This window comes from Copadichromis virginalis, linkage group LG15 (assembly GCF_057382275.1).
Source record: "Copadichromis virginalis isolate Kocher_CV1m ecotype Utaka linkage group LG15, C_Virginalis_male_GT1.1, whole genome shotgun sequence".
In the NCBI taxonomy this organism is placed as follows: Eukaryota; Metazoa; Chordata; class Actinopteri; order Cichliformes; family Cichlidae; genus Copadichromis; species Copadichromis virginalis.
The window spans coordinates 11,415,762-11,435,490 of record NC_140632.1 but is presented as its reverse complement, the minus strand read 5'-3'; the positions used below and the strand labels follow the sequence as shown (position 1 = coordinate 11,435,490).

The window sequence follows — 19,729 nt, the reverse complement described above, 5'->3', positions numbered from 1 at the left end:
GAAGAGTGCCACAGCCTGCACAGTATTTCTCTCCCTCTCCACTTAGCTGAATTGCCAACAAAACAAAGAAGAAACACAGCCAAATGACATGCATTTTTTTGTGACACCAAATGGAAAATCTGTCAATTATCAATACGAAAGCATTCTTTTATAACACATATTGATGTTACGCCTTTATGTTTGTCTAGAAGTGCTTGGATATTAATGGATTATTGAAGGTTTTCTTCTTCTAATGTTTGTTAGTGAGTTGGGAACCCGTGTATGTCTAGACTATATCTCCTCGTTATATCATTAGGACGTCTTGTGATCTGAATTATGTTGATATTGCTTTGGAGCTGTTCAGATGCTCGAATACTTCTGGCTATATATTTATTTCTTACTGTTATAGTTATGAAAAAAAATCACAAATGACAGCGCTGCGCAGAAGGCTTGAGTTGTCTCTAATTACCTCTGCCAAAATGTTTTTGGTAGTGTTTACATGCATGCATATCGTTCTGTCTCTAAATATGATAGCTTGAGAAGTTTTGAATAGCTTTGTAGGGGTGTAGAGTGGGGTCATGTGAACAAGTGTAGTGTGTATTATTAACAAATAGAAACTGCTGTATGAAGATTTAAATTATGCTACGTTTTGCCTCTCCTTGAAGGTCAAAAGATTGGTCTGAAGGTCAGAGTGATAAAAATGCAATATAGAACTATTTTTTTTGTTTGTATTGACAGCATATAGGCATATATGAAATGACATATGGGGATTCTAAATGTTACTACTTTAGTAATGAGAGCTTATTACAGTATATTTCTAACTAACTAGAAATAGCTCATTCTCTTTATGTTGACAATACCTTCTTTAAAAATATAATGCGTTTTGGGAACAACTTGAAAGAATACCCAGATACCAGTATCATTATCTAAATGTTCACTATACAAACAGAAGAAGAAGAAATGTCAGCATCCTTTTAACAGTAGAAGACATTTTATAAAAGTTTTGACTTATTTGATCTTTAAGAAGATGTCAGAGTCCCAAAGAATACCTATATGTTATCAATACAAAATAATGGCAGCAACAAACATGTTTTAAATAGCTCTATATAGCATCATTATCACTTTGACCTTCACATCAATCTATTGATGCTTTGGAGATGGTACTGTATTGCATGGTGGATCAAACCATGACATAGGCTTGTCACTTCTTCATTTGCACTCCACTTCACTCCACTTGTCCAGTTTCCTCAGATTTTTCAAGAACACACCGCACACCAAGTTTTCGGGTAATAGCTCTTTGGGAATCAGCTTGTTGGTTTCAAAGAAGAGACGTGTGGCTGATGTAAAGGATTTTTTAAGGGATAAATAACTTCCCTTTCAGTCATTTTACCCTCTAAGTGTATTTTGATTTTCTCACTTCTCATGAGATTTGATTGTAAAAGCTTTACTATGGCAAATTCTGACACATTTTTGTTACCAGGGCTGATATTGTTTTCTTTCCCTGCAAATGTTACAAATTGGCTGGTGTTGTTTGCTCACATAAAAAGTCAAAAGTTATAACTGACATGGTCCTTCATTTGTGTCTCGTGTCACTCCCGTGCATTTCCAGGCACGCTGATGGAACTGTGAAGTTCTGGGATGCCTCTGCAAGTAGGTTAAGCTCATAAATTACAAATATAGTTTATTTTATTGACTATTTTATTAGCTTTTAAACAGAAAAAGTCAAAGGACACTTTGAGTTTCAATTTAACTTGGAAGAAAAAGGAGGGAAGTCAAGAAAGAAAGAAAACAGAATGACTTTGAAAATTTAAATGACACTTTGTTTTTTACTCATTCATTTAAGCCTGTAAGAGCGTCTCCTTTAGCATAGGCTTCAATATAGCTGCTCCTCCTGATGTTATTTCTTTCCTCCTTTCTTTCTAGTAATGCTCCAGGTGCTCTATAAACTCAAAACAGCCAAGATATTTGACAGGAACAGGTCTAAGGAGGACAAGGGCAGCACTGAGGTGTCAGATGAAGACCCCTTTGCCATTCAGATCATGGCCTGGTGCCCTGAGAGCCGGATGCTGTGTGTGGCCGGTGTGTCAGCCAATGTTATCATCTACCGCTTCAGTAAGCTGGAAGTAACTACTGAGGTGGTTCAGGTGGGTATCAGTCTTCAGTTTTACCTTTAGCCTCAACTTCCAGGAATTTCATGTTTTTCTTAATCATCTTTTGTAATACGTGGCTTCCTAATGCCTGCCTGCAATAAATGCCTGTTGTTCACTGGGTGCATTGTCAGAAATATGTTGTAGAGCTGTGGGCTACTATTTGTTTTGTTTTTGGTCCATCGGTTTGCCTCGGAGGAGAACTAAGTTATGAGATACAAAGAGCTGAAGTGAAACAGTGTTAAAAACAATGAAGTGTCCACTGCAGCCACTGTTTGTACTTTTCACACTCCCTTCCCTGTTCTTATGTCAAAAAACAAGATTATCTGCAAAAAAGTGATTGTAGATGTTTTTTATGTTTCATATTATTTCTTAAAATTGGTAAATAGGCCGTAGTCAACAGGATTTACAAAGCACTGGAGATAAAATTAAGAAATTACCTGTTTTGCGATTATTTTTATAACTCTGCGTTATTGTACCTACTCAGTTTTTTACATTATAATCTATCTTGTCCTTTTTGACCACTTAGTGTATCTTTATAGAACTTTCATGACATATTTGTTGTAGTTTCTGTTGCCTTTTTCTCCAGATTTTGGTTAAAAAGGACATTTTTAATATCTAGGATTATTCTTACCTGGATAAATAAAGGATATATAAGTGTGTCTTTACAGCTTGACAGAAATGTTCTTTCTGGCTCAAAATGATTTCATCGTTCATAATATGTCTGACAAATTATCGGCCAAAAGTCATTTACAACACTGCAAATGAAGGCAATCACTTTCTGGCATGACATCAGCCCACTCGTCAACCAATCTGCATTTGACCGATGCACAGTGTCATCCACATTCGTCTGGCAGTGGTTGGTTTTCGTCGCTCCAAAACCCCTCTCCGTAAGCAAACGGACACAACTGCGGTATTATAAATTAAGCATCAGATGTTGAGGCATATGCACAACCACATGAACTCAAAGATCTGCCTAGTCAAAGGCAGTATGGTTACCATGCCAACAGACAGGGCAGTGAACAAGCAAAGCTAGACCATCATTATGACCTGCTTTGATAGCGATGTAAATGCTAATGGTGGTGTGATGCGAGCGGGTGCTTAATGAAATAAAGAGAAATGCCGTTATTATCTCCGCGTATGCTCACAGCTTCTGTATTAGCGTGAAACTGTGCATATATGCTTTGCTGTTGGTTGTGGTAGTAAAGCAATAAAATAGTGTCTAGCATGAGATTATCTTTCTAGTCCTGGCAACATATTTCTTGTGAACAGTCATTGCTGAGGTGTTGTTGCAGCAGACTTCGCAGTGTTCACTTGTCAATCAAAGCATGTGGGTGGCACTGTGGCGCGTTTAGCTGATGCCCTTTTTGTGTTCAGCACTGTTTGTCCTAAATGCCCAAATGTTTTGTTCTTTCAAACAAACAGCGAGAAGCAATTATGAATTTATAGACTTCAAGTGCCTTGCTTAGGAGCCTCTTAGTAGCTGTTGGAAGAGATTAAAAATCAGCTACGTTCATGTTTGAAAGCTTTGCAGTTTTCTGTGGGTAAATGACAGTAAGCATTGATGCACGCAGAAGAGAAATGTTAGAGCCCTTAGTCCTAAACGCCACATGCTGTAATGTGGATCAGAACGCTACATGCAGCAATGGCGAGCAGTAATTAGGCGAAACAGCCCGTGTTAGAACAAGGTCAAACACCTCTAAATAACCTTGCAGAAATGAAGGTAGTCTCTGAACAAGGGCACTGATCACTCTTCACTCCCACATGTCAGTGGGGCTAATGAGACTGACAGAATGCAAAAGAGAGGAGCTGATGGGTTTGCGTGTGTATCGGTGTGTGTGAATCGTACACGCGTGTCTCTGCGAAGGCGCGGGTTGCAAAGGGGTAGCCTGAAGGAGGACTCAGAAGGAATGAAACATCGCAGTATTGGAGGACCTCTAAGACTCTCAATCTTCCCACACAAACATCAAACACCTCCTTATCATCAAAGTGACTCTGCGATCGCATACGAAAGCCATTTAGCGACACAGTCATCATGTCCTGAGGAATTATTGTTTACAATAATGTAGAAGAGGAAGTTCCATGATGTTCCTCGTTTATAATGTGCATGTTAATATGTGCACCTGTGTGTATGTCCTCTCATCCAGTTGCTAGAGGTGCGAATGCAGTACGAGCTGAATGACATAGAGTCTCCAGATGGCGGGGGTGAACAGACATCGGCGCTCCCGACGCCCGGTGCCTCTCCTCAGACAAGTGGCCCACCTTCACACCCTTCCACCAGCAGCAACAACTCTGATGGAGGCAACATACCCTGCCTCAAGTATGAAACACATACACACATATATAACTTTAAGGAGAGGGAGAGAGAAGCACTCGCATAAACGCTCATAAGCTGCAGGAGCACTTGCACACATACTCATGCACACAAGAGTCTTGCCTTTTGCCTCAAGCACACTCGAAGCATTCTCAGCCACAGCCTCCCCAACATTCCCCTGCAGCCACTCAATACACAACAGCTTCACAACCGCAGCTGCGCCCCTCGTCATTCTTTTTATGAAACCTTTTTTTTTGTCTATGGCCTCCTTTCATCCACAGAGTGCGCAGTACTCCATTGAAGCAGTCTCCAGGTTACCAGGTAGATTTGGTGGTCCAGTTAGTGTGGGTGAGTGGAGAGCCTCCTCAGCAGATCACAAGTCTGGCCGTCAATTCCTCCTACGGCCTGTAAGTACACGCAAGCCTTAACTGAAACTAGAAGCATTTTCTGGGACTTTGCTGGGATTTATGCTATTTATGTTAAGACGCTTAATCTGAAGGTAAAAAGCAACATTAGCAAAGTTAGCGCAAATCAAATTGCAGGCAAAATCGTCACAGATACCGGTGCTGTTCAAGAAGTTACTGCTCAAGTCCTGTCGACACAGTTCAGCAGCTACGGGAATTTAAGAGATTCCACCTGATTTTGGGCTTCAACTACAATGTTTACGTATTCCAAAACAAAATCAAATCTCCTAACTGTAACTTTCCGTTATTCTTGTTTTAAAAACTTTCACCCCTCCTTTTCTTCCCACTTCTTCTTTACTTTGTTGCCAATCCCCAGAGTGGTATTTGGCAACAGTAACGGTCTGGCAGTGGTGGACTACATCCAGAAGACAGTAGTCCTCAACTTGGGGACGGTCGAGCTTTATGGCTCTAATGACCCCTACCAGAGACAGCCCCGGTCGCCAAGAAAGACGCGACAGCCTTCTGGAGGTAATAAAAAGAGAGAAGATTGAAGCCAGAAAGAAAAACATTTTATTCATTTTTCTGAGCATGACAGCTTTTTTTTTTTTTTTTTTTTTTGCCAGAACAGCTCACCCCACAGTTCTTTAGTTCCCGTTCTAAACTGTAAACTGATGCAAATATGAGAATGAATAAAGTGACGACACGCTTTGAATGCACAATGATGCTCTCTTTCTTGCTTAGTCTACAATGCTGACGCATGATTGAGCGATGACGACCAAATACTCGCTCTCTCTTTGTGCTTCGATTGACTTTCTCTCTTTGTTTATCCGCCTCTCTCTTTCTCTTTGCCTCTCATTCACATACCCACTCTCTCGCAGCCCATCCCTTTTCCACGCATCCCTTCCTTTTTACTATTGTCTACCACGGACAGCGAACGGTATCCTTTCCAGTAAGGACACACTGCCACCACGTGTCAGAAAACAGCAGTGCATGTTTTGATACTGCCGCAACGTCACGACAGTTTCCTGTCCATACTTGAGCAAAAGTTTGATTAATGAATTTAGCAAAGTGTGTCCACGTGGGTTGAGAGATTTTTATGCTGTATGCAAAGCAACCACACATGCAAGTAAAGACTCAAAGTACTGTATGTGTAAACATCCGAATGTTCACAAAAAGGCTCACATTAAATACTCGCAGAGCATCTGGTATCACTAACTGGTGAGCAGTGGGCTGGCACTTGTCAGTGGTTGGCAAGTGTGAGCAGTAATCAGGCATCCAGCTGTGTTGCTCTGCCAATAGGGACTTCTGTCTGCTTGGCTTTCTGCCTCACAGAACAATGTCACACACAAATAAACACACTTATACTCAAACATGCATGCGGGAAAGGGAGGAAGTAGCATTTAAAACTGGATAAAGAAAACTAGAGACCTTGATAGTCTCTGACAGATGGCGGATGAGACTGCACATAGATCCTAGCCAAGGCGACACTAAAATATAAAGTTAAAGAAACATATTTTTTATGCATACGCAGAGCGAACAGCCAATATTTTTTTTTTTTGAAAATCCACCTGATTTTTGTTTTGATTATGTCATCTCTCATACAGGTCTTTGTGACATCAATGAAGGCTCGGCTACATCGGAGGACCGCTGCAAGTCGCCTACTTCAGGTAACATATCTTTCAGCTTGTCATTGAAAGAGAGGAGTGGCGAATATAGCAGAAATAACAACCAAACAGTAAAGCAGTCAGAAATATACCTAGAAAACCACTTACGTGTGCTGGGAGGAAGATTAATGTTTCAAAATAGCCTTTACGGTTATTAATGTTGTAATGAAGTTGTTGCTCATCAAACTTGAACTCTAGAAGTTTCTTCTTTTTTGAGTCATTCACGTGTCTGGCTTCATTCAACCTCTTTCTTTAAAAATGCACTGTTTCAGTTAAATATTGCACATTTATGGATTTATAATAGTTTTGCCATATGTCCATGCTTTTTTCTTTTTTTTTTACCACTTTGCAGAGTTGAAAAAAGGGGAATACGTCATTTATAATCTCACTCTGTATTCTGAAAAACTGGGTTACATAGGCTGTAAATGCATCCGGGGACTGATGGTAATTCACTGAGGCTGCTCGAAATTATGGGAAAACCAAACTCTGCATTCTGGTAGAGAAACCTATTCATTTACATGAATATTAGTAGGAAAAGGGGCTTCACATATTCCGTAGCACTGAAATTCCATGCTTTTTGATACTCACAAATATATTGCATGCCAAGATTCTTGATTATTTTTAACTTGGATTTCGATAAGGGTGCGTCTTTCAACATCTCCCTGTGTCCGGATGCAGTGTATTGAAGCAGATTCGTCTAAATGTATTGCCATATTAAGCAGTTTTTGTGTGTATATGACATTTAGACAGCAAACTCAATAGAATGTACTAGAACAAAAACACAATCCACTTTATGCTGCACTATCCCACCTCTGATTTTAAATATTCAGCCTTTTGATGATCTACTGCTTTGTGATATGCAGGAACAAGATTCCCCGTTGCTCTTTTACTTGCTTCCATCTTAATCTGCGTCATTAGTATTTCATCTGAAGGCGCTTGAAGAGAGAACAGCCTAGGTTTATCTCATTATAGGTAACTTGGCATTACCACGATGAAAATAAGGAGCTCTTTAAAAAGGTCAGACAGAAAACAAATCACAGAGTCTGCTTGCTGCTGTTTCCAGGTATGATGGCTGTCCCAGTCTCTGTGTCTGGTGCCACCAGACTGTGATGTGATACATCTGTCTGCTTTGCTATACTCATGGGACAGGGAGAGAAAAAGAGTGCTTTCCTACAAAACTCTCTTTGTAATCTAGGTTTTAAGTGTGAGCCAGTTTGTTTTAGATTTTTGTTTATTTCCTCTCTCTGTCTCTCTTTGAGTATTTGTGGTATGAATTCTGCAGAGGAATAATGTAACGTTTGTAGGATGGCTTGTTTTAGACTTAAATACAGTGTAAATGTGGATGGCCTGGCTTGATTTATTTCCCAGTTCTTTACATTGTACGAGAATAATTTACATCAGAAGACAGAATCAGTGTTCCTTCAAAAAGAAAGGTGCCATTGACATTACAAGCCAATTTCTGCTCAGAACAAGTAAGCACATCTGTGTTTGGTTGATTATTTCTTTGTTTTAACTATGCTTGGCAGTAAATCTTGGAAAGCCTGTTTATTTCCCCTTAATTGGTGCCACATTTGTAAGGAAAATGCATTTGTGGGTTGAGCAGCAGAGTATGGGTTGTGCCACATTTGACTGATCTGGATAGAGCCACAGGGCAACTTTAAGCTGGTGTTCCATAAAACCATTTTGAGTGAGCCTTAGTACAATCTCCAAATTGAGTGCCAACATCCATATAATGGGGGATTTCCAAATGCATTTTCCTTACAAATGTGGCATCACTTAAGGGTAAAAAAAACTGCCTCTCCAAGATTTTTTGCCAAGAAGCATTGTTACAACAAAGAAATAGTTGACCAAATAAATATTTACTCAGTTTTTGTGCTAATACACACACGCACTGGGGTAATGGGGTAAAAATGGGTGTTTTTCTAACTGCGCATTTACTCTATTTTACTCCTCCCTCCTCCCCAACACCCTCAAAAGTCTTGATGTCAAACAGCAATCTACACCAATTCTACAATGGAGGTGGTAGAGGAGGTAAGATTGGGCAAAAATGTCTATCAGAGGCTGTTTAGGCAGGAAAAAACGTGGTCTAGATTTGGTGCCCCTGTTTTGTTTCCCTTTTTTTCTTTTTGTGGAGAAAGTGTCTCTGTCTTCCTTTGTCCATACTCACCACAGTGGGAAGAACTAAAGTAGGGAACAGAGAGCTGACGTTCCTCTATACTCCTGGGTTAGCTTCTATTCAACTATCTTTGAAGCCACTTTGTATTTTAACATAAATGAGTATTCTTCATTTGAAATGACAAGATGCTCATATTTGATATTTGAGCACAGAAGAGTAATATACGAAAACTATATTCTAAGGATTCAGAGCTTGTGAAGCAAAAGCTTACCTGGAAGGACGGTGGGACTGCAGTTTTCTTGAGACACCTTACTTGTCAAATATACTGTACATATTGCATGCTACATGTATGTAGCACGAGTGTCATATTGTAAATGTGCCTGCATCTGATACTTGTCCCAACTAATTGTACGAAGTTTGATGATACCATTGAACAGAGAGCAATTCGTCTGTCTGATTTTGTCTTTGTCCAACTTCAGTGTGTGTTGATAAAACTTTGTAAAAGTACATTTAAACTAAGTGAGCAAGTCAAAAAAGAGGATTAGCAAAGGAAGGATTCGGTATCTCATACAAGTGACAGTGAGTAAGTACAATATCCACACCAATCAGCGACAGCATTAAAACCACCTGCACAAATTTCTTTTGGTCATTGTGATGACATAGCAGTCCTGACTCTTTAGTGTCTCACATTTTGACAGTGGAGCCCTCTGTTGATCAGGCTTACTCAGGCACATCCCATGGGTATTGGGAGTTCAACATCTTGGGCTCATTGACATGCTGCTTGAGCTATTGCTGATCACTTTCTGCACTTCTGGGGAGGCCTCTGCCTTTCAGGATCGCTGTTGCCATGTCCAATACGCTTGATTTCCAGCAAAGTGTAGGGTGGGTGAAACATGCCAAAGTAACGTCCACGTGAACATCAGGAGGCAAAGTTTGGGGATTGCTGTCGTCATGTCCGATATACTTGGTCTCTAGCAATGTGAAGGTGGGTGAACCATGCCAAAGTAACGTTCACGTGACTGTTGAGAGCCAGCTTTTCAGAGTACAAGATAATTGTTGTTAACAACGTCTCGTAAATAGTTTTAATGTTGTGGCTGCTTTGTTTGTGCTGGATTATTTGTCTTTGCTTAGCCTGGTCCGGAAACTGATGTTGTCCTCCTGAGTCCTTTTAACACCTGATTATTCACAGTGCAATATTTTTACAATATCCCCAAAACCCACATATGTGAGTTCAGTATTTTAGTTTAGCTTAAAAAAATCTTGATAAAGTCAATAAAATTCCCCCAATTTCCAGCATACTAGAGAACAGAAATCAAATCATCTGGATAAATCATGCATGTATGGATAGCATATGCACGTTTTGGGCTCTAAAAGTTGGTCTACACCTTCATAAGTACCGTAGACGGGCAACAGCAAGATTTTATGTTCTCCACTTAGCTTAAAAAATAAAACGCTAATGATAAAAAGCCAAAATAATCAAATTCAACTCAAATACTTGAAGGTATTACGAATGTTGCAGTTTTTTTTAAAGGAACTTGTATGGATTTCTTTATGTATTGTTTCTGGCAGTTTAAATTGCAAGACAGTCATAACTCTATTACCTGAATGTCTCATTTTATCGTCCTTCTTCTTTTTCCTACAGACAGAGAAAATAATATTTAGGACTTTCATTCACTGCTATTTATATTCACTCTTCTGAAAGATGGAATGCTTTACAAACTAGTACTGAAAGTATATAACCAGCAGCAGGTTTAACCATCCTTTTCACTATGTTTTCTTCCATCTCTGGTTCATTTTTTGTTTCTTGTTACTTCCTTCTTCTTGCTGCATGCTCCTTTGGCATGAAGGTCCTGAATGGCCGTGCAGTTTTGACGTGTGTCTTACCTGTCCTGTCTTTCAGGGCATTGTGCAAACAGACGTCACCTCTTTTGTTTAGTCTGTAACAGCATGCCTCTGTGATACAGAGGGTCGTCTCTTAATCCTTATGCAGTGTCTCCTCCTGTCTAAAGCATTTTGGCTCTCCTATTCTATAAAACAATCCCTTGGCACTTGTTCAACAGTCTTCTGTCATTTTGGTGTATTTCAGGTGTGTGCACAGTCCTACTCCAATGCTAGATTAACTAGCTTTGCATGGCATCGTGTGTTAGCTTAGACATGTGTTTGTAAAGAGGGATGTTCTCTTTTTTCCAGCAAAGATGTCACGGAAATTAAGCTTGCCTACTGAGCTAAAGCCAGACTTGGGTAAGCCTTGACTTCGTGTCTCCAAACAATTTGTATGAAATGCAATATACTTTTCTCGCTCTGACTGGACTCCATCACTTTACATTAGTCCAGTTTTTTTTCTGGTTATTAGTCTCAAAATTGGCAAGCTGTGCAACTGTTCTCTTTAGTTTGCATGCATCAAAAGTAGCACTGATCTGAACTGAATTAAAATGATTGAACTCAATCAAATTGTTGGAAATGAACCCTTGCTCACACTTCTTTTGACCATGGTGGGGGTTAAAGCAGAGGTCAGTGGTGCTAAGCTAAACTTTTTACACCCCATCTCACTCTAAAGCTTTGTGTAACTTTTGCAGCTTTTCTTTTCTCTTGTGTGTTTTTCATGGCTTTCTTTTCTCTGTCTGATTGGTCCTTCAAAAAAAATAAAATAATATCAATACAACTTTTTTTCTGTACAACCTTCTTCCCAAACATGGAATATTGTTAGGTTTCATGGGTTTAAAATAAGATATTCACCTGTATGCTTGTTTAATGATCTCAGTGTTATGCACATTTAACTTTCGTAATGTGCCAAACAGCTGGTTTATTTTATAGTAATAAAATTGTGTTAAATTGATGGCTCTTGTATAATGTAAGGGAACTGCAGTGATGTTAAATCATCAACAAATAGGTCTTAAATGATGCTGCTCTGTTAAAAAAGGCAATTCAACTTATGAGATCTGTTTTTCCTAGAAAGACAAGACCACTAACTATTTACTTTTATTTTGCCACTAGCTGTTAAAAGTGCGAGTCGACTTTCTTTCTCTCAATTTCCAGTATCTACATTATCAGTACTAAAATCAATCATTTATAAACAAATAAAAATGCTATTACTGGTATGCCTTGAGTTTGCTTTGAAAAGTGTAAATCCATTTGCATTTAACTTCCAAACTCTTTCTTTTAAGGCAGTAAGAAGCTAGTGATTGTTATGTTTCTATTTTTTTCATTATTTATTTATTTTTTTTAGCATATTTTGTGCCAACTTCTCCATTGTCTGTCTTGCAATAATACTTTTTTGCAGGTGCTTTACCTCTCTGTTTTTTCTCCTTACTGTCCTCCTGTCTGTATGCCCGCCGCGGGGTGCCAACCCATTAGACCACCGGGACAACTCTTTCAGCCGCTCACGCTCGTCCAGTGTCACCAGCATCGATAAGGAAGCACGAGAGGCCATCAGCTCATTCCACTTCTGTGAGACTTTCGCTCGGAAGGGGGACAGCATTTTGACACCCTGCCTGTATGTGGGCACCTCCCTGGGAACTGTCCTGGTTCTGGCTCTCACATTGCCACCTGCTGGAGAGCAACGGCAACTGCAGCCAGTTATCCTTTCACCTGCCGGTGGGTAAAGCAATCTCAGATGGGAGGGAGGGAGGGAAATTAGAGTGTGAGAGGTTTTTTTTGTTTTTTTTAACGGCAATAAAGACCAAACTTGGCAACCCACTCTGTAAATTTTAAGGAAAAACAGTACACAATGATTTTTAAATGTTTAAGTGAAAATGGACCAAAACTGGTACACATAAATACAGTATGACCAATTTATCTCTGCTAATAGGCTACATACCAGAGGCTTTTAAGGTGGCTTTAATCAAACCATTACTTTAAAGTAGGCACTTTAGTCATTTATTTACTAATTACTGACCTTATGACTAATTCCAAAAGTTCTTAAAATAGTTGTTTTAAATATACGGTGTGATCATATGCAGATCATTGGATTATACTGTTTATCATGTGTATATTTTAGATTTTTCCTGTTTCTCAAAGAAACGAATTTCATATATTGTTCTACTTCTGTGTGTAAGTTTTTAGGCCTGCCTCTTCTTCTTCTTTTGTCCTCTACTTGTCCTCTACTAAACTGCAGGAGTGTCTTAAAGATATAAAGGATATGAAGGCCTTGATAACTTGTAATTTCCTATCGATATATTCAGTCAAAACTTTAGTTTTTGTATTTAAAAATCTGAGGCAGCCAGTGTCTAGCCTGATACTTATTTTGAATGGCATTATCTCGGCGTCCATCACTGAACTTTGGAGTCATTTTTCACCAGAACACACTAAGCAGTTCCAAAATGCAGCAGTCCTCTGGAAATATAATGTTCCAATAGATTTTTTTTTTCCTCCTGTTCACCAGGTATGTTGGTACGGCTGAAGGGAAGCATCTTGCGGATGGCCTTTATAGACTCCACGGGTTCTCAGCTGCCATCTGCATATGAGCCTTGGTATGAACCCAACGTTACAGCAGACGGCGAAGAAAGAGAAAAAGTCCGTAAGCGCCGGCCCGTCTCAGTGTCCCCTTCCACCTCCCAGGACCTCAATGAGAGCCAGTATGCTGTAGTGTGTTCAGAGAAACAGGCCAAAGTCATTGCCCTTCCTTCCCAGTCCTGCATCTATAAACACAGTATCACAGAGACCTCCTTCATCTTACGGGCAGATGTGGTGCAGATGAACCAAGGCATGTGCGTGGCTTGTTTCTGTGCCAACGGCCACATCATGACCCTCAGGTAAGGCTACATCTAAAGTCAGGCAATGTTTCAACCAATACATGCAGTTAGAATTAAGAATGTTTGCTCTCCCCTCTATCATGCATGGCATGTCTATATATTTATATACATGAACTGGAATTGACTTAACAAAAGAAGCAGGAGAGCAAATAATTTTGCTCATATTTGTGCTTGTTGCAAAGACTTTCCACACAAAATCTGTAAACTGTGTACAGCGAAAGCTGCCATATGGTAAGAAAGAGGACAGGTACATACAAAAATTGGGGTCATAATTTAATTTGGTCATAATTTGCACCTGTTCATCGAAATCCAGAGGTGTTTTTTTTATAGTATACAGACTTTAATTAGTTCAGATCTTAAGTTCAGATTTTTTACTTAGAATCTGGACTTTGATTTTAGAAATAAAAATTTTTTCCAGACTGAATTTTCAGAATTCGAACTTTAATCTCAACATTCTCACTTTTTTTCACACTTTGGACTTCATTTTTAGAATTCAGACTTTGTGTCATAATACAGGCTCTTTCTGGACTATGTTAAAAGCAAGGATAAAGTGCCAAACACCAGGCAATGCTGGACATTTTATTAGGTACACTTTGCTTTTACTGGTTTGGAAAAGTGTTTGCCTTTAGAACTTCCTTAATTATTCATGTCCTAGATTCAGCAAGATGCTGGAAACATTCCATCTTAAGAGCTTTTGGTTTTGGTCCATATTGGAATTGGCATCACACAGTTTGACCAGATTTGTCGGCTACACATTTATGACGTGAATCTCTCATTACACCGCTCATTGTCATGTTCAAGAAACTAGTCTGATGACTTGAGCTTTGTGACAGGGTGTGTAATTCTGCTGGAAGGAAACAACAGAAGATGGTTACACTGTGTTCATAAAGAGATGAACATGGTCAGCAGCAATGGTCAGGCAGGCTGTAGCATTTCAGTAATGCTCAGTTGGTACTTAGGGGTCAAAAGTGTGCCAAAAATTATCCCCACACTATTACGCCCCCACCATCAGTCTGAAACATTGATATAAAGCACGATGGATCCGTGCATTCATGTTGTTTATGCCAACACCTGATCCTACCATCCGAATGTCGCAGCAGAAATCATGACTCGTCAGACCAGGCAACAATTTCCAGTCTTTTATTGTTCAGTTTTGGGCTACAAAATATAGCCTTGGTTTCTTGTTCTCAGCTGACAGGATTGACATCCAGTGTGGTCTTCTGCTACTGTAACCCATCTGCTTCAAGTTCAGCGTGTTGTACATTCAGAGATCTTTCTCTGCATAACTTGTTTATAACCAGAGTTTGTTTTTTTTTTAATTTTTGCAAGTTACTCTTTCCTTCCTGTCAACTCAGACGACTGCTGATCTTGGGTTATTGTCTAGTTTCGTCTGTCCGGCAAAATCTCACTAGATCAGCAGTTTCTGAAATATTCAGACCAGACAATCTGACACCTTTTTTCCCATTCTGATGCTCAGATTGTATTTCAGCAGGTCTGACTGTCTATGGATTTGCTGCACATCTTGGCTGATGAGTTATTTGCCTTAACAAAATAGTATACCTAACAAAATGGACGTTGAGTTTAAATAATTAGAGTTCAGAGTAGGTCAGAAACTTTATTGATATTGTTTCTGTGCCTCCCATACAGTGTGCCAGGATTGAGACCGCTCATGGATGTGAACTACCTACCTTTGACAGACATGCGGATAGCCAGGACTTTCTGCTTTACTAACCTGGGTCAGGCCATGTACCTCTGCTCCCCCACTGAGATCCAGAGGATCACTTACAGTCAGGACACTTGTGAAAACCTACAGGTGAATTAGCCTTCTATATACAGCACTACTACGTGTTACTATTGCAAAACAGTTTAAAATCTCTGCATGGCTTGGAGACACACATTAGCCAACTAAGTACCTAGGCTATTTTGTTTTGGTTTGTTTATACCTATAAGAAATATTCACGTATTAAAATTAACCTTGTCTCTATGGGTAACAGACAGGAAGAATTTTGAAATACCATAACCCTATATTCCTATTGTCATGCCAGAATGAGATTTTGAAAAACTCCCGCCAAACTCCCTCTATCTAATCAAAATTCACAAGGGGGATGCTGAGAGGATGGCAGCATAAGTTTGCAGCTCCTGGTAAAAACTCACAAATAAAAGTGCTGAAGTATTTTTAATCATTAAACTGTGGAATAAATGTCATGAACGGTGGGAGAAGGTCAAGAAGACAGGGGAGCCGGCTAGAGGAGACAGCCGGAAAACAGCATGCAAGGTGAGCATGTGGAAGGAGAAGGGGCTAGCCACCTCCACTCAGGCTTCCAGGACATCATTAAAGAAATTCACTCACTTAAGGCAAAGTTCAGAACTGATTTTGTCCCACTGAACAAAGACATTAAACAAGAAATGAAGGTAGAATTCCAGACATTAATATAAAACTGACAGAAACAATAGGTGAGGTAGCTAGCTATAAGACAAGACTCAAAGAAGCTGCAAAACACTTGGAAGAGATGGAAAGTTGGAACATGGCCACAAAAGATGCATTAATTCAGTCACTGTAACAAAACTGGCTGCCCTAGAAAAATGTATATTGTCCAGTAATGTATATTATCAATGGATCAATAGGCCTAATAGAAGGTTCTGAAGGAAACTCTGTGCTGCAGTTTGTGGAACACTTGTTGAGAGCTGAGCTCTTTCTCCCACCAGACCCTGCTCTGAATATCCAGCGGGCACACAAAGCTCTGACGCCTAAGCCTGGACCAGGAGAAACCTTTATATTGTCATACACTCACTTACTGCCTGTGTCATAGCTAATGAACACAAAACATCAATAAATGAATGCAAGGAATGGAGTTAATCCAAAGTAGCCTAAGTAGTTTGAAACTTGTCTCACATAAGTTGCTTGGCCTGAAATAACTATGGGGAACTGAGTCATCCATGGTGAGAACTATTCTATTTATAACCGTGTCCAGATTTTACTGCAGTGTGTCTCACAAGCTAGGGACTTGTATTATTGGGGGATAGCCCTCCCTCTGGGAGGCGCTACAGGAGCCTCCGGACTAAGACCACCAGGTACCGGAACAGCTTCTTCCCCACAGCTGTCAGACTCCTGAACTCTGCCTCCTGACATCTGACCCACATTAACTCATGGACTGAACATACACACACCCACAATGGACAACTGTACCCTCAAACACACAATAATAACATGGACTGAACCACCACTCACAACCACTAGCACTTTATATAGCCTCTGTAGAAACTATCTACACCCTCACTTATCTTAACTGCACTACTGTATAGCTCTGTGTAAATAATCATTCTGTACATTCGATAATCTTTAATTCTACAACTGTTTACAACTTGCATAGTTCACATTTCTGTATAGCTGTATATCTCAGATTTCTGTAAAGTTATTTATTTCATATTCTGTATAGTTTTTCATATTTATATCCTGTTCATAGCCTGTACATAGCTTGTACTCACTACAGCCTGTACATACTTATAGTTATAGAATATTCACAACATACTTCATACCGTGTACATTATAACATACCATAATAGACCCATTTCTGTAATATACTTACATATCTATACTATTGCTAATATATATTGTAATATATCTATATCACTAAAGCACTTCTGGATGGATGCAAACTGCATTTCGTTGCCCTGTACCTGTGCATGTGCAATGACAATAAAGTTGAATTCTATTCTATATGTCTAGTATATATATATCTTTATCTATATTTATACATTTTATATATGTATTTATAAAATGTGTTAATATTTCAGGAGATGCTGGGTGAACTTTTCACACCAGTGGAGACACCGGAGGCCCCCAACAGAGGGTTCTTCAAAGGCCTGTTTGGTGGCGGTGCACAGTCGCTGGACAGAGAGGAACTATGTATGCCGAATATGTATCTGATGATATACATACAGTATATTTCTGTCCTATATGTACCATCACTTCATGCTTATCTGTCTTTTCTTCCTTCGATCAGTTGGTGAAGTAACAGCTGGAAGGGCATCGCGAAGTCTGGCCCAGCACATCCCTGGCCCAGGTGGCATTGAGGGGATGAAGGGAGCTGCCTCTGGTGTGGTTGGTGATCTGGCACGTGCCCGGATAGCACTAGATGAAAGAGGCCAGAAACTGGGTGAACTGGAGGAGAGGACGGCCGCCATGATGGCCAGTGCAGACTCTTTTTCCAAACACGCCCACGAGGTGAGCAAAAGTGTCAAGAAGGACGTCGAGCTTGAAAATTCATACCCACAATTAACAGAGCGACGATGTGACATCATGAATGCTCACTGTACATTAGTGCTACTAACAAACAATAAACAATGAAATTAAATGCTTGTGACCAGTCTTGACCCTCCATAAAATATTTTACACAGCAAAGCAGTTACTGTGAAATATTACATGTAATACCTGACACTATTTAACCAGTAGAGGGCAGTATGTAACCATGAAACTTTCACTGTACTGTAACTAAGAAACTTACTCAAATTGTAGATTTCTTTCAGAATGGAAACGGTTTCTAAAATTATGTGAGGGCCCCTGTTCTTTACAGTGTTTGACTGACCAAGTAAACAAAATTCAAAATCAAAGCAAATTCATATACATTCTTACATAAAATTAACTTTATCAACAGCAAATGGAAGTGGTTTTAGAGAGAGACGTGATGGTTTTGTGGTACTGCCCGATCATTTGGACCATGTTCCCATGACTACGTGTTCTTTGTTTCCAGATGATGCTGAAGTGCAAAGACAAAAAGTGGTACCAGTTCTGATTGGTGGAAGGGGTGGAGTAGAGCTCTGTGGACACCATTGTCTGATTGACCTCCCTCATCTGGCTCATCTGGACTCACCGTGACCCCTACCCATCTGTCTGTCCCTTCATCCGTCCCTCCAAGCCTCCTTCACTGAGACACTTGGGGATTTTCTTCCCTAGCACAACGATGAAACACTGTACTTACCTCAGTCTTGGGGTGGAACTGAGGGGTAGACAGGAGAGGAAGACGACCTCAGAGGGAATAACTTAATAAATGGTGTCTTCTTTTTATGTTCTTGTCTCATTGTTTATCTCTGTTCAGCCTCTCCTCTGAGGTAGCTGACTGGCCCATGCACCTGAAGATTCTTCACTCTCATTTGCCAAAATGTTCTTTACTGTTGTCTCTACTCTGTACCCTCGTGGCCAATATTCAAACTGGCTAAAAAAAAAAAAAAAAAGACAAATGTGTAATGAAGAAGCAAAGACTTCAAAAAGTTATTAAAATGTACAAAAAAAAAAAGTAAATACATCATTATATATACATAGATCTAATAAATGTGCAATGCTGTATCCACTTCCAAGTGACAAGTACAAAACAAAGGGATAACTCATCGGGGAGATGGAAGCGGGGCGCGAGGGCCGAAGGAGGCACCGTTGGAGAGGTATAAGAAGTGCTGCGATAGCGATGTCTCCTCTATGCAGAGGGTCGCAGGGATAACTCATTCGGAAGTACACTGGATATTTCATCATCTTGCTCAATCTCTAGACTCACCTCTGTATTTGACAAACTTTCAAATCGTTACCGTGTGTGTGGGTGCGTGCGTGAGAACGTATGTGCGTGCGTGAATTTCTTTTCTCGCCATTCCTCTATTTGTTATTTGTTGGGTTATTTGCTCCGTCTGTATTATGATCATTATTGTTAGTAGTAATATTATTGGAAAAACTCTTATTTTTCTATTGTTGTGAAAGTGGATGATATTTAATTTGTTGAAAAAGAAAATACATTTTGTGACTTTTGTCTAACAACTGAAATTAATTTCTCCTTATGAAAAGGGCTGGAATCTATAAGGAGGGCAAGGATATAAAAGGCATATTTGGGACTCAGTAACATGGTGACATCAGCTTTTTTTTTTTTATTATTCTAAAAGAGAGAATGTATGAGCCACACACATTTATTCCTTTACTGAAAATGTAATTTAATCACTTAGCAGATGCAATGTGAGCTGCCTCCCACTTGCTCGCTCTGTCTCCGATGTCACGAGCTCGGTGGTTTGATGAAATCAGCGTTAAATACACAAATAGCCAAGTATCAGTATTGGATTACATACATTGCAAGCATAAATCCTAACAGTAATCATACAGGTGGGATAAAAACAAGAAAATGGCTGAGTAATCTTTCAAAGGGACATATTTGAAACTTTTTTCGTGTATTTTTTTTAAAATTTTTTCTGTGTTTTGCTCACACTTGTCTGTACGTGTGATTCCTTTTAATATTTACTTACTGAGGTGGAGGAGACAGCTGTGTTTGGTGTTATCTTCATTATTATTCTGTTTCTATTTTCCATGTTTGCAGTCGAACT

The 19,729-nt window shown here is 39.6% G+C and overlaps 1 protein-coding gene across 3 annotated transcripts in view; it reads left to right on the top strand.

Moving 5' to 3' along the window:
- stxbp5a (syntaxin binding protein 5a (tomosyn)) overlaps positions 1 to 18,692 on the top strand; it is a 108,798-nt gene extending 90,106 nt beyond the window's left edge. The window contains exons 15-28 of one of the 3 annotated variants that reach the window (XM_085431895.1): positions 1,589 to 1,629; positions 1,903 to 2,123; positions 4,274 to 4,446; positions 4,722 to 4,847; positions 5,221 to 5,372; positions 6,449 to 6,511; positions 8,486 to 8,539; positions 10,815 to 10,865; positions 11,937 to 12,218; positions 13,006 to 13,375; positions 15,023 to 15,188; positions 17,171 to 17,282; positions 17,380 to 17,600; positions 18,127 to 18,692. In XM_085431895.1, coding sequence (XP_085288021.1) covers positions 1,589 to 1,629; positions 1,903 to 2,123; positions 4,274 to 4,446; positions 4,722 to 4,847; positions 5,221 to 5,372; positions 6,449 to 6,511; positions 8,486 to 8,539; positions 10,815 to 10,865; positions 11,937 to 12,218; positions 13,006 to 13,375; positions 15,023 to 15,188; positions 17,171 to 17,282; positions 17,380 to 17,600; positions 18,127 to 18,168 — 2,074 coding nt within the window. In that variant the 3' untranslated portion in view covers positions 18,169 to 18,692. The remainder of the gene's footprint in view (positions 1 to 1,588; positions 1,630 to 1,902; positions 2,124 to 4,273; positions 4,447 to 4,721; positions 4,848 to 5,220; positions 5,373 to 6,448; positions 6,512 to 8,485; positions 8,540 to 10,814; positions 10,866 to 11,936; positions 12,219 to 13,005; positions 13,376 to 15,022; positions 15,189 to 17,170; positions 17,283 to 17,379; positions 17,601 to 18,126) is intronic. The other 2 variants (XM_085431896.1, XM_085431897.1) reach the window with 2 other exon arrangements.
- The last annotated feature ends 1,037 nt before the right edge of the window (positions 18,693 to 19,729 follow it).